General features: G+C 42.1%; 1 protein-coding gene across 2 annotated transcripts; it reads right to left on the minus strand.

Annotated features, from left to right (window-relative positions):
* LOC8055794 lies at positions 4,292-5,885 on the minus strand. 2 transcript variants are annotated; one of them, XM_021452140.1, is made up of 4 exons: positions 5,571-5,885; positions 5,181-5,418; positions 4,790-4,914; positions 4,292-4,607 (listed from the first exon to the last, which is right to left on the minus strand). In XM_021452140.1, the coding sequence occupies exons 1-3, from the start codon at positions 5,856-5,858 to the stop codon at positions 4,823-4,825; spliced, it is 618 nt and encodes a 205-aa protein (XP_021307815.1). In that variant the 5' UTR covers positions 5,859-5,885; the 3' UTR covers positions 4,292-4,607; positions 4,790-4,822. The 2 variants fall into 2 exon arrangements, with proteins under 2 accessions (XP_021307815.1, XP_002462343.1); XM_002462298.2 differs by having other exon boundaries at positions 4,292-4,610.

The following is a 13,198-nucleotide window of genomic DNA, read 5'->3' on the forward strand; positions in this document are numbered from 1 at the left end:
TTCTGTTTTCGCTGCTAGCATTTTAATCTCATATCCCTGTTTTCTCCGTCGTTCACGGAGACCAACGGCTTTTAGCAGCCACAGTCGTATGTCACAATGTCACCTCATACACCGTGTGTGGGCTGCGTCAGCGTTAGGGATAAAAATCAGGAATAAACTCTTTCATTTCTACTATTACAGTTTATCACGGGAAAAAAATCAAAATTTTAAAAAACATTTTCACTGAAACAATCAAAATAATTTGGAAAAATGGGATTCATCGAAAATCAAAAATAATTTAGATAAAATAATGGTCAGAATACATACGGAAAGACAAAATGGAAATGTCGACACATACAACGCAAGAAAACATGAGTTTATGTCATTCTAGTTTATATTGTAAGATTCATAAGACGACAAAAGTATAAAATTGCAAGACTATAAGTCCAAAACGTAGCATGCAAATAGTCTACCATGGAAAATGCTACTGGATGGCATATCTGAGTGTTGCATTATTAATTACTGCATATACACCTGAGCTACTACTGTTCGGCACCCATGCATGCATTTTTTAGATAAATGATAGTTTATATTTGGCTTCTTCTATCAACGGATAGAATCACTGTACTGTCGTCCCGAGATCGATCGCCTCCTACGCGGCTACACCCTATATATATATATATATATATATATATATATATATATAGCCTCATAGTTGATCTTCATCAACATCACCCACTTGGTGCAGTTGGTACAGGTTAGCATTGGCTATACCAGCGAATTCTCCTTGTCCACGCCACGCTCACCCTTGCGCTGTCGTCGCTGGTCATCTTCTCGTGTTGAGACACGACTTCGGTGGTGGAGTTCTCACGAATGATCGGCATGCATATACACCCACGATGGCTCTCTTAGGCCCTGTACCTCAACCCACGACCTCAACTCAAATGTGTTAGAGTAGTAGATTGAAGTGGAACCTAGTTTAATTTCCACTTCAAATCCACTTCATTTCATTAGGTCAAGGTAAATACATGGGCAAACAACACAAAACCTTGTATACTTCTAATACAAATCGTTAGAACCGAGCAGCAAGCTCGGGCCAAGATCGGCGTGCGGCAACTCCCGGAACCCTGATGAACACCGGCGAACTCGAACACACACACGCGAGAAGTAGCCTGTGAACACACACGCACGCGAAAGCAATTTGGCACCGACACACGAGATCGCGACGGCAAACGCCGCCCTCTCGGTGATGACTGCAGATGACAAACGCCGCGCGTGCACGTCAATCGCAACTGATCGAATAACGGCTTTTGTTGCCTTTGCTTACATGCGCACAGGAGCAGTTTGCCCAAGGCTTCAGCGCACGAAAATCGTGCTTTCCACAAGAGGCGCTCCTCCGGGCTGGCTGGCCTTTGAACCACGCCACAGTGTGCTCATCAGACGATGCATCATACAAATCCTACAATCTAGACATCTGGCTAACAACAAACACGTTTCTAGCTGCATGCAAACGATCTAATGCAAACACGTCAACACTCAAAACTAATCAAGTCGTGATTATTTCCAACGTGCATCTCGTGTGGTGCCGCCGGCGTGGCGGCAGAACGGCGGCGGCGGCGCCCGCCGGCACGGCGGCCGCTATCACCTTCTTGATCAGCTGGAGCAGGGCCCGGACGACCTGGGCGGCGGGGCGGCCAGATCCGGCGCTGACGACGAACTCGGCATGCGCGCGCCTGGCGGCGTCGAGCCCGACGCCGCGCCGGGCGGCCTCGTCCTTGATGGGCTCGGCGCACAGGCCGCACACCCACACGCCCCGCCGAACTGCGCGGCCACCCGGGCGACGTACCGCGGCGTGCACTCCTCGTCCATGCCGCAGCATGCGCACGTCGCCGCCGCCGCCGTCGTCGTCACCGCGTCGGTGCCACCGCCGGCCTCCGTCCCCGCCGCCGCTTGCAAACTTAATTGGCCTCCTGAACGGAAACTAAGCGGCGATCAGGTGACGACGAAGGCTTTGCCAGCGCCCTCAGTTGTCAGCTCCGATCCAACCACTGGCGTCACCTTTTGCAGTCTCTCTGTCTCTCGCTCTGAAGGTAGCGCGACTGTGCGAGTGCGTTTATAGCCTTTTTCTTCGTTGCCTTTTATAATGTGATTCATCGGATGCGTAGCATAGGTAGCTACCACCGTGTGTGGTCAGTGTTAAGTGACCGTTTAGCTTGTAACAGTATTGACCTGTTCTTTCCCTGTATGTAGCTGACCGAGCTCTATGGTTTGTTAGGCAGTTTCAGTTAGATGTGTGGGCTGACAGCCAACCAGCTGCTAGCAGTATCATCACAGAATTGGCTTTGTGCGTAGATTTTATCTTCTTTCAATGGACTACCTTGGTGACTAGCTACAACCATTTGGCTAAGGATCTATTTGTTCGATCTGTAGTTTTTTAAGTTTTTTAGCTCAAAAACTCAAAAAGGTTGGCTCCTCTGTGGCTGTTGCCTTTTTTTTTTATTGGCTCTTGTAGTACATTTTTAGCTTCTCAACACATGAGGAATTAGAAAGCTCATCAGAACGTGCTTTTTAGCTTTTAGTTCATTTCCTCAAAAGCTAGCTTTCCAACTTTTTAAAAGGTAGCTTGCTTGATAGCTATGTTGTTTGTTTTAGGCACTGTTCATCTAAATCAGCGTTTAAGCGAAGGCCATTCATGTCGTTTAGCCCCTAAACGGTGAATTATATGGTTATACCATTTAAACCGTTAAAAGCCGCCTAAACAGTTAAAATAATATATAGAGTTAAACATGATTAAAAGAGCTAAATAGAAATTTAATTCAGAATGTAATCAATAATAGGATTACAGCTATCACATTTGACATTCAACATCATAAGTATGAAGTGGAGTGAGATTTAATTTTCTTTAAAAAACATTTGCTACAATAATTGTATTTTACATCCGTACTAGTTCATAATAAATGCATTGCAATTTGAAATATTTCATATCATAGGGCATATAAAAGTTAGGGTGATGGAATATTTTAGTGCAAAATATGTGTTGAACAGTACCGCTGTAAGTAAACTCTCCGGTTTGAGCAAAAAAGACCACAGGGCCGGGGGTCGAGAGGAATGATTGTATTCGTCCATTTCAATTCATAATACTATTTTGACTTGTGTGAAGAACTATGACATTTTTTATTTACGTAAAATTGAGGACGACGTATGGTCAAAATGGTGTGGAATTGTCGAGATATATATACGGTATTTTGGTTATCAGATGCTCTTTATTTAGTACCTTTCTATCCTCGACGTTCTAATTTGCATGAGCACATTGAATTGATATCGTTAATTGTTTGTTATATCTTCATATTGATTAGTTTATGGCCAGTAAAATCTCTAGCCTTATTATTTAACCACCTCTTGCCTAGCCTCTTCTACCACTTCACCTATCACTCAGTTGTATCTATATTAGAGTTTAGTTCTCCACATATTATCCTAAATCGAGCATATATTGATTATTTAAGAGCCTAAACGGATTTCAATGGAAAAGTTATCAACTACAAAGTTTCATAACTTTTCAAGATCTACAACTTTTATATTGGTAGTTTCTCCATCCGAGGTTATTTACAAAATTTGAATTTCAAATTTGAGAAATTCAAACGTAGTTTTCGACGATAAAATGATTTCAAATGAAAAAATTATCAACTACAAAGTTTTATAACTTTTTGAGATCTACAACTTTCATTTTGATGGTTTTTTAAACAAGGTCATTTGAAAAACTCAAAAAATTCAATTTCAAATTATTTCTACAGGCGGATTTCTTAAGAAACCGCCTGTAGAAATATGATTTTTACAGGCGGTTTCTTAGGAGAACCGCCTGTAGAAATACATGATTTCTACAGGCGGTTTTGTTAGGAAAACCGCCTGTAGAAATTGATTTTCACATGCGGTTTTTTAGTTGGGTCCGCCAATTTTTTTTTTACAGATGTTCTTTAATTGATTCCGCCTATAAAAATTAATTTCCACCGCCAGTGTAGAGCTTCTCTGTACTAGTTATGGAATTACTTCACGGTAAAATTATGAGTAGTCTCAAACATGTCCATATATACTACTATTCTTTGTTTGTATTGAGTAAGATTATTGCTTTGATGAGTCTGCTGTTCCGCATATATAGTCACAAATTTACTATTGTTTTTCTGAACTAAATTGAATCCTAAATATGTAACATGACATCCGTCGCTCTTAGGTCAGTAGTCATTCCACTTATCATATGGATCTAAAAAAAGGAGTTGATTACTTGTAGACATCTAGAACCTGCTTGCCAACCTTCATATAGGAATTAAATTATCTGCTTTACACACTTGTTTAACTTCTAACATTTACATAAAATTGAGCTTTAGGAATTTACCAAGCTCTTAGGCCATTTTCAGTAAAGAAGGCAAATGGTGCATCGTCCTCGATGACAACTGCATGGACCGATTTAACTGCTAGCTGGAGCATACCGAATCATGGGGAGAGATATAAAAATCACTGAATATTCTTGCATCCATTCATTTCATGGACACCATTCGGCCATAAAAAAACGAACGAATTTGTCAGCCTTTGTTGCTGCACCATGCGTTGTGGCTAACAAGTGTGGGCCTGTGCACCTGCTAACAAGTGAAGCTCATGGGTCAATCCTGGGCTCAACTGGAATAAGGCCCAACGCAACTAAAAGCTTTGTTGGCCTTTTCCAAAGACGTCAACATGGAGTAAAATTTCCTGTTTCCTACTACGATCTATAGAAGAATAAGAGTGCAAGACGCATATGCGAGACAAAGAACTGCAATACCATGCCGTCAGAGGTAAAATGTACACGCTCAGATCATGGATTTATGGTGCCGGTTCTTCGCTTAGTTGCCAGGATCAGGCATTCTCTGGCAGTAAACCAAACAAACCAGAAGAACGCAACCCAACCTGAAACGCATATAAAGCACAGTTCAGACGATGTCAATACTTACAGTAATAGGTACAGGCAGATTTGAGACTTTTTGACCTGCATTTCAGGGACTGAAGATTGCAATTTGCAAGCAGCAGCGGACAGGCATATAAAAAGTTAAATACTGAAGATTGCAAGTTGCAAGCTCTTATGAGAGAGATGCACTAACTACAGGCATAAAAACTGAAGATTGCATCATTGCGAAAAATGGCGAATATACGAGAGTAACAGATAGAGAATATACCAGTGGCGATCGTTATGGCAATGGCTGTTGCGATCGTCGTGACCGAGATAACAAACACAGCAACGGAAAGTGCGCCGATGTATATGGCGGCCAGGAAAGCCAGCAGCACGGCCAGGAAACCCCCGGCGGCGGCCATGGACACGACGACGGAAACGGCGATGGCGTTCGTCGCCGCCGCCACCACGAAGAAGACGACGATCAGGAGGCCGGTTAGCACCACGAGCGCCACGGATCCAACCTGCAAATTACGGATCACAGCACACACAGCATGCAACCGATTAGAAAGAACCGCACAGCATGCAAGATGCGATCATGCGAATCGAAGACGACGGCGCGGCGTTCGTGTGTCGTGCTGGCCGCCGGCCCTGTGCTCTGGTCGCAGCGACTCACCAACACGACGAGGAGAGAACGGGGCGCGCCGCCCCGCCTGGTCCACGCCACGAGGTCCCGCGCCGGGTTCTCGCACGCCTCGCGCAGCCATGGTGCGCCGGCGCGCGCGGTCGTCGCCCAGAGCCGCCACCGCGGTACCGGCTGGGCGACGGCGACGTCGGCGGCTGGTGGCGGCGCGAGCGCTCCGTGCCCGGCGAGCTGATCCTGGAACGCGTCTTCGTCGGGGCTGGACAGTGAGGAGGACGAGGTGGAGGAAGCCACGGCGCCGGCGTCGGCGGGCTCGTCCATCTCCGTTGCCGCGGGGGAGGCGCAGTGATCGAGTCAAGCGCGCGCGGTGAATGTCAGATGGGTGGACGCGTGTCGCGGACATGATGCCGAGATGGAGCTCATCCAACGGTCCGCTGATTCGCTGCTCGTGTTGACCTGGCTTTGCATTACATTTATATAGTACTAGGTGAATTCCCCACGCGTTACTGTGGGATTTTTAAAATAAATCGTTATATACATATCATTTCTATATGGTATTCGGTCTATTATGTATATATACATATGAGTTTGACTTGCATGTATTTTATTGTATTAGATCTAGTAAAAAATTGCTAAGCTAATAGAACAAAAACTAATATTTGGTTACATTATAGAGGACTTAATTGGTGATGAAATAAATAGTATATGTACATGACTTATATGTTAATAGATTAAAGATTTAAAGTATTTTCACATGATATAGATGACATGATCATTTTTTTAATTAATATGGGATGACATGGACTTAGTGGGAATGATGTGGACATCTTGCATGAAGAGATAGAATATTTAGTGGGTCACTTAGTGAGGGATAATGTGGACATCTTGCATAAAGAGAGAATTCATCTAGTGGAGTTTAGCTTTATAAGAGTTATAGATTATTTCCTCGTTGAAAAGACCAGTTTCAGTTTGATAGAGGTGCCTCCGACTTCGGCTACCCTGTGAAAAATACAAAAAGAACGCATTATAAACAAGAAAATCCCCCCCCCCCCCACACACACACACAAGGAAGAGAAAAGAGTTGCAAAACAAAAGAAATGAAATAAAAATATGAAAGAAATTCAAAATTAAATGATGATTTAACGAAAATAAGTAAAAGAACAACACTGAATTTTCAAAACAACTTATCCAACTATGTTTATTATTAAAAAAAGAGTAATACAAACTCACCTAACTAAATTCTATAGAAAATTAGCAAAACACAACTTATATATAGTAGCAGAAAGGTTTTAAGGCTGTCTCCAATATAGACCTATTGGGGAACCCAACCCAAAATAAGTCTCTAACATAATACCTATAGTCTCCAATAGAGTACCGATACGGAAGACCCATTTTAGAAGACATAACCCAAATTTGGGTATCCTCTCTCCTCGAGACCTATTTGCATAAAGTATTGTCTTTTAGGTCTTGTTGTTGGAGAAGACTAAAAATAAGTATTGAAACTTCTACCTGTATTGCTATCCAAAGGATAAATAGATCTTATATTTTGGGTGATAATTGTTAGGCAAGGTGAGCCTTGCCAGCTTGGGAGAGCTGTTTTGCCTGACCTAGTCTAGCAAACAAACATCAGATTTACACGAGGCAAAGCAAGCAATGGCAAGACATCCATCGAAAGCCTAAAGTTGCTCTTAAAGCAAGTGTTGTAGTAAATACTCCTTCCGTATAGGATTTAGAAGTCGTTTAGGATAGCGACACGGTCTCCAAAACATAACTTTGATCTCTTATTTGTATAAAAATATTTAGAAAAAATGATATATGTATACTTTATGAAAGTATTCTTCAAGACAAATTTATTCATATAATTTTCACATTCGCAAACTCAACAATTTAAAAGTTATTATTGATGATTTATAATTCCAATGTTTGACCCAAACTTTGTCCAAAACGACTTTTAAATCCTATACAGAGAGAGTATGAATACATCCTATAACAGTTAGCTAATAAAGTCTATTTGCATGTGGAACAAATTGATGGGATGAGTGAAAAAAGAAGAATGAATGAATGAAAAAAAAAGAAAAGGAAGCAAGGAAATGCGTGACCGCGTGTGTGCACTATGGCCGTATGGGTCCAAAATAGACGGCACTGGCCACTGGATCTCTCCTCCTGAGCGAGCAAGAGCGGAGATGGGATTCTAGGGGTGGTGCACGCGTGAAAGGAAAAGAAGGGGGATAAGCTTCTCGGCAGAAACCGGCCGAGGCCCAGCTATCGACGTCGGTGTCGCAGCCCCGGCCAGCCCCTCGGTCCCACCGCAGGCCTACTGGGCCGCCGCTTTCCTTGGCCCAGAGAACGGGCATGAGAGCCAGTCAACGCACCCAACGCGCCTCCCTCTCTTCCCCGATCGAAGAGAAGAGAAGTCAGAAAAAGTGGCAGGTCGTCAAAGGCTGAGCTGCCAATCATAGCTCCGGTTTCCGTTCCGTCGGACACCTGTACTGGGGAACCCCGTAAACCCAGGTGTGCTACAGTGTAGTACAGTAGCCGTCACGAGTAGAGTAGGATCGTAGCCCTTGTTTACTTCTACCAAAAAAAATTAAAGTTTTTCAAAATTTCCATCACATTGAATCTTTAGACGCATGCATGAAATATTAAATATAGATAAAAACAAAAACTAACTATACAGTTTGGTTAAAATTTATGAAACAAATCTTTTAAATCTAATTAATGTATAGTTGGACAATAATTACTGTCGCAAATTTTCCCAGAACTAAACACGGCCCTACTTGTAGGCGAGTGAGTAGCTCTCGCAATTACTACACCCTGCTACGCACTACCCAACGCACCGTACAGTTGGCCGGTTCCCCCGTCCACCCGGTGGACTTTGGGGCGCGCGTCGTTCGCTTCCTTGCTCTGTCGTCCGTCCCGTCCCTTCCCTTCCCTCCCTCCCTGGCTAGTGCATGCGCCACTCTCAATCCACTACGATCATTGTCTCGCACGACTGCACGTAGCAATGCATGGCGACAGGGGCCGGCAACAGTTCCAACGTGGTCCCCGTGACTTAATGCACTACTAATCAATCGATTTATAGTTTGACAAAAGGAAGAAAAAAAATACTCAAACCATTCTAACTACAAGACGTTTGACTTTTCCAACATCAAATTTAATCACAAAATATCAATTCTTTTATCGCGACTTGGTTTATCAATAAAAGTCCTTCAAGAATGACTTCAATTTGACTGTGTTTGTATTTTTTTTTTTGAAACACGTCTAGTGGCTCCATAAATCTGTGGTACGGTTGAGATTTCTGGTACACAAAGCAGCTGATCAAAGGATGATGTCGTGCGTACGTTGATGCAAAACTTTGCGTCGTCGTGATTTCTAGGAGCGGGGTGCTAATCGTATCATCGCCATGCATCAGATTGGCCTACGTACGACGAGTACAGCCTGGATTTGTAGTAGTAGGGTCTTGTTTACTTCCAAAACATTTTGCAAAATAGGAATAGTAGTAGTTTCGTTTGTATTTGACAAATATTGTTTAATTATGGACTAACTAGATTTAAAAGATTCGTCTCGCCAATTCTGACCAAACTGTGCAATTAGTTTTTATTTTCATCTATATTTAATACTCTATGCATACGTCTAAAGATTTGATGTGACGAAGAATCTGAAAAATTTTGCAAAATTTTTGGGGAACTAAGGCCTAGTAGTAACTAGTAGTAATGATAAAGTCCACTTGATATACAGGTAGTACTCGTACAAAAGTCCCTACTCCAACGTACTAGTACTGTAGGTCATACGGTGATGAATGGCGCACAGTGCACGGGGGGACGCTGGTGGTCCAAAGCAACGGCAACCTCCCATCTGCACGGGGCCAAAAGGCCCCCCATGCAAATTAATTCCCAGTTCGAAGTGGCAGTGCCCCTCTGTCCTCTCTCCTCGCGTAGGCGCACAGTGCAACAGGAACTAGCCCCTGGGCCCACACCACAGTGTCTGAGACAGAGAGGAGAGAGCGAGAGCGCTAGAGGGAGAAAGGGCTAGAAGAGAACAGGAGGAAGGACGACAGGGCATTGAAGCGGACACAGGTGTTGCACAGCGCAACGCTCTTTGTTTTGTTTTTTTTTCTTTTCCCCGCTGTGCTGTGCTGTGCTGCTGCCTGCTCTCTGTCTCTTTTTTTTATTCCTGTGCCTCCATTAAAAATTCATAAAACGTCGCTCATTCATTTTCTCTTTAGCGCCTTGTTTAGTTTCCGAAAAATTTTGCAAAATTTTTCAGATTCCTCGTCACATCGAATCTTTAGACGTATGCATGAAGTATTAAATATAGATAAAAATAATAACTAATTGTACAGTTTGGTCGGAATTGACGAGACGAATCTTTTGAGCCTAGCTAGTCCATAATTGAACAATATTTGTCAAATACAAACGAAAGTGCTATTATTCCTATTTTGCAAAATTTTTTGGAAGTAAACAAGTCCCAGAAGACGGTGCTGTTCAAAAGCATGGAAAGGGCCGGCCGACAAAGGAAGAGGGAACAATAGAATGACTTGAATGAGGGGACACACAAACATGGGGGACTACTGCATCTGCAACAATGCACTGCAGAGCATGCATCCATCCATGGCCAAAATCATTTCGCAATCCATTGCTTTATGATTGCCCTGCACCCATCTTCTCCACGTATCGCCCCTCCTGTTTCTCCTTAGGCCTTGTTTAGTTGCAAAATTTTTCAAGATTCTCCGTCACATCGAATCTTGTGGCACATACATAAAGCATTAAATATAAACGAAAACAAAAACTAATTACGCAGTTTATTTGACTAATTTCGCCGTGCGACCCCCCCTCCCCCGTTGGCCCTTGTTGTTGGGATTCGTCTACTCTTTTCCCTCCCTTGTTTGGAAACACAAGCACCTTTGTTCTGCTGTTGCAACCTGCAAGCACTGTAGTATTGCAATGCCTTCAGGATTAGTACTCGTGTGCCTGATTGTTAGTACTACTACTACTTGTTTAGTTCCCAAAAATTTTCAAGATTCTCCATCACATCGAATCTTGTGGCACATACATGGTGCATTAAATATACATGAAAACAAAAACTAATTGCACAGTTCATCTGTAAATTATGAAACGAATCTTTTAAGCCTAGTTACTCTATGATTGGACAATATTTGTTAAATAAAAACGAAAGTGCTACAGTACCCAAACGCAAAAAAATTTGCAAAGTGAACAAGGCCTTGTGTTGGTTAATCCGTCCCGTGATGTCAAATCAAAACTACTACTATACATCGTGTTACAGGCAGGCACCGGCAGTCTGAAAGCCAGTCAAAGCAGACAGTGGATGCATGCCACTTTTCTTATAGGCTACCTGGCTCCCTATATGAACCCAACTTTTTGGGAAACTTTTGTGACTGTTATCACCAGCATCGGCATGTTAAGGCTATTGCCCTGGCCTACTTGATTTTTTATTTTTAATACTTTTTTTTTTCAAATCTTATTTTAATAACCAAACCTAATCGCGCATCCCACAATAGATACTGCACACTTCTAGAATGTGGGAGAAGATTAATGCTTGTACTCGTACGAAATTACAAAAATACATGTAGTGAAAACATACTAACATGGTAATGATTGTACTTCTGAAACACATAAAGTAGAGTGTAGTGTCCTTTTAGGTGGTCAATAATCTAAATTTGCTATTATTATGGGACAAATTTTAAATGCTAGAAGTGTACTTGTTTTTGAGGTGGAAGGAGTACATTTTTATTTTTATTTTCAATTCTTTTAGTTGCGCAAACACCCCTAGCGTGGCAAAATCACGTTGCCACACCATATGCATTAAATTGACGTGTTATGATCTGCCCATGTTGGACAACGATTTCCATATAGAAAAATCTGCCATGTCACTCCGGTTGGCGTGACTATCTACTTAGCACTACGCAACCTACACTAGCGTAGTAAGACTCTATCTTAGAAAAAATCTTATTATTTTCATATGACTTTGGATTAAGATGATTTTTATATGAAAAGTATAGATTTTGATGAAATTTATGACTTTTCAATTTTGAGTTTTTTCATTTATGACCGTTAAGATGCTTTAAAAAATAATATAAAATCTTAGCAGCATATTGACCACGTACCAAAAGTTGTCACCTTAGAAAAAATAATGTATTTCTTATATGTTGTCAAATAAGATACTTTATACATGACAATTATAGCTCTCAATGATATCTATAATTTCCTGATTTTAAGTTTTGTCATCCGAGATCCTTAAGATGCCCAAAAAAATAAAATAAAGTTTTAGCAATATATTAGCCGTGTACTTGGCCATGAAGTCATACAACGTCATCCATCTTTTTTTTTATGGCCGTGAAGTCGAGGGTGGACGGGTGGCGTCGGTCAAGGGTATTTGTGTTCAAACTTGACCACGCGAACGTACAATGTCATCCATCCTTTGTAAAAATAGGCCAAGAGCCTAGAACGACAACTAGTTCAGATATGAAGGGAGTATTATGTGTGAAGCGAGGTTTGTATAAATGCAAACTATAAGACATTTTGTATTTAAAAATGCATAGATTTTGCTTTGCATTTAGATATATACTATATCTAGATACATAACAGAAGTAATAAATATAAAAAAATGTCAAAAGCATCTTATAACTTAAAATGGAGGGAGTATTTCTGTCTCAAACACCACATAGCTCAAAGTTAAGGTTTGAATTAGACACATGGAGATGCGATACATAAATAGGAAAAAAGTATGTATATTGATGAGAATGTCTATATAGCAGTAATTGGTACCTAACATCTACGGAAAATTATGTGAAACTGTTGTGTTAGAACATGAACAAATTAGTTAGTTCTCTTAAAATTACAAGCCTGTGCAGTAGAACATGCATGAAACAAGAAGTCTGTGGTTGATGAGCAGCACAACACACGGAAGGTGGACAGTAACGTTGCCGCGGCAAGGCTGGCCACTCATTCCACAGCACCAGTGTCACACTTGCCCGGTTAGGAGCATAATCCATCAAATCTAAAAAAAAAAGAGACTATCTTGGCTACATTCTCAGTTGGAATCTAGTGTTTGATTAGCACGCGAGGAGACGTAGCCATGCATATATATAGCGGCCGGATATATGAATACTCCTATATATGTTGTATCATCCATTAGAGCAAGTATTATAGCAGGCTGTAAGCCAGCTAAATGCTGAGGTGGAAGAGAGAGAAGAGGAGAGAGAGTAAAAGCGGGCTGTAAGCTTATAGCCGACTCAGACACAAAAACCAAGAAAATATGTGAGACAGACAAGTGGGTCATGTATTAATGGTGATGAGCTAACCATTATATGAGTGGGCTGCAAGAAGGCTGTAAAGAAATCTTACAGCCAGCATACCTTGGCAGCTGGTTGTTGGGCTGGCAAAACATAGGCTAGCCTAGAGCCTAACAGCCTAGCCTATCGTAGCCCAGGTCCCACAGAGTCTCAGGTGAAGGGATGTCGCCGTTGCTAGCTAGAACCGCCAGCCCTTTCACGGGAGCAGGTGTGCTGCTGATGGGCGGTCAATCAGAATGAATGCCGGCCGGCCAGCGCGCGCGCGGCTTTGCTTGATCCCCCCTTTTTTCCCCAATCAACAGAGGCACTTTTCGCTGGTTCGTTGGTTCGTTTCAGAGACATGTATCCA

Source organism: Sorghum bicolor, chromosome 2 (genome assembly GCF_000003195.3).
Source record: "Sorghum bicolor cultivar BTx623 chromosome 2, Sorghum_bicolor_NCBIv3, whole genome shotgun sequence".
NCBI lineage: Eukaryota > Viridiplantae > Streptophyta > Magnoliopsida > Poales > Poaceae > Sorghum > Sorghum bicolor.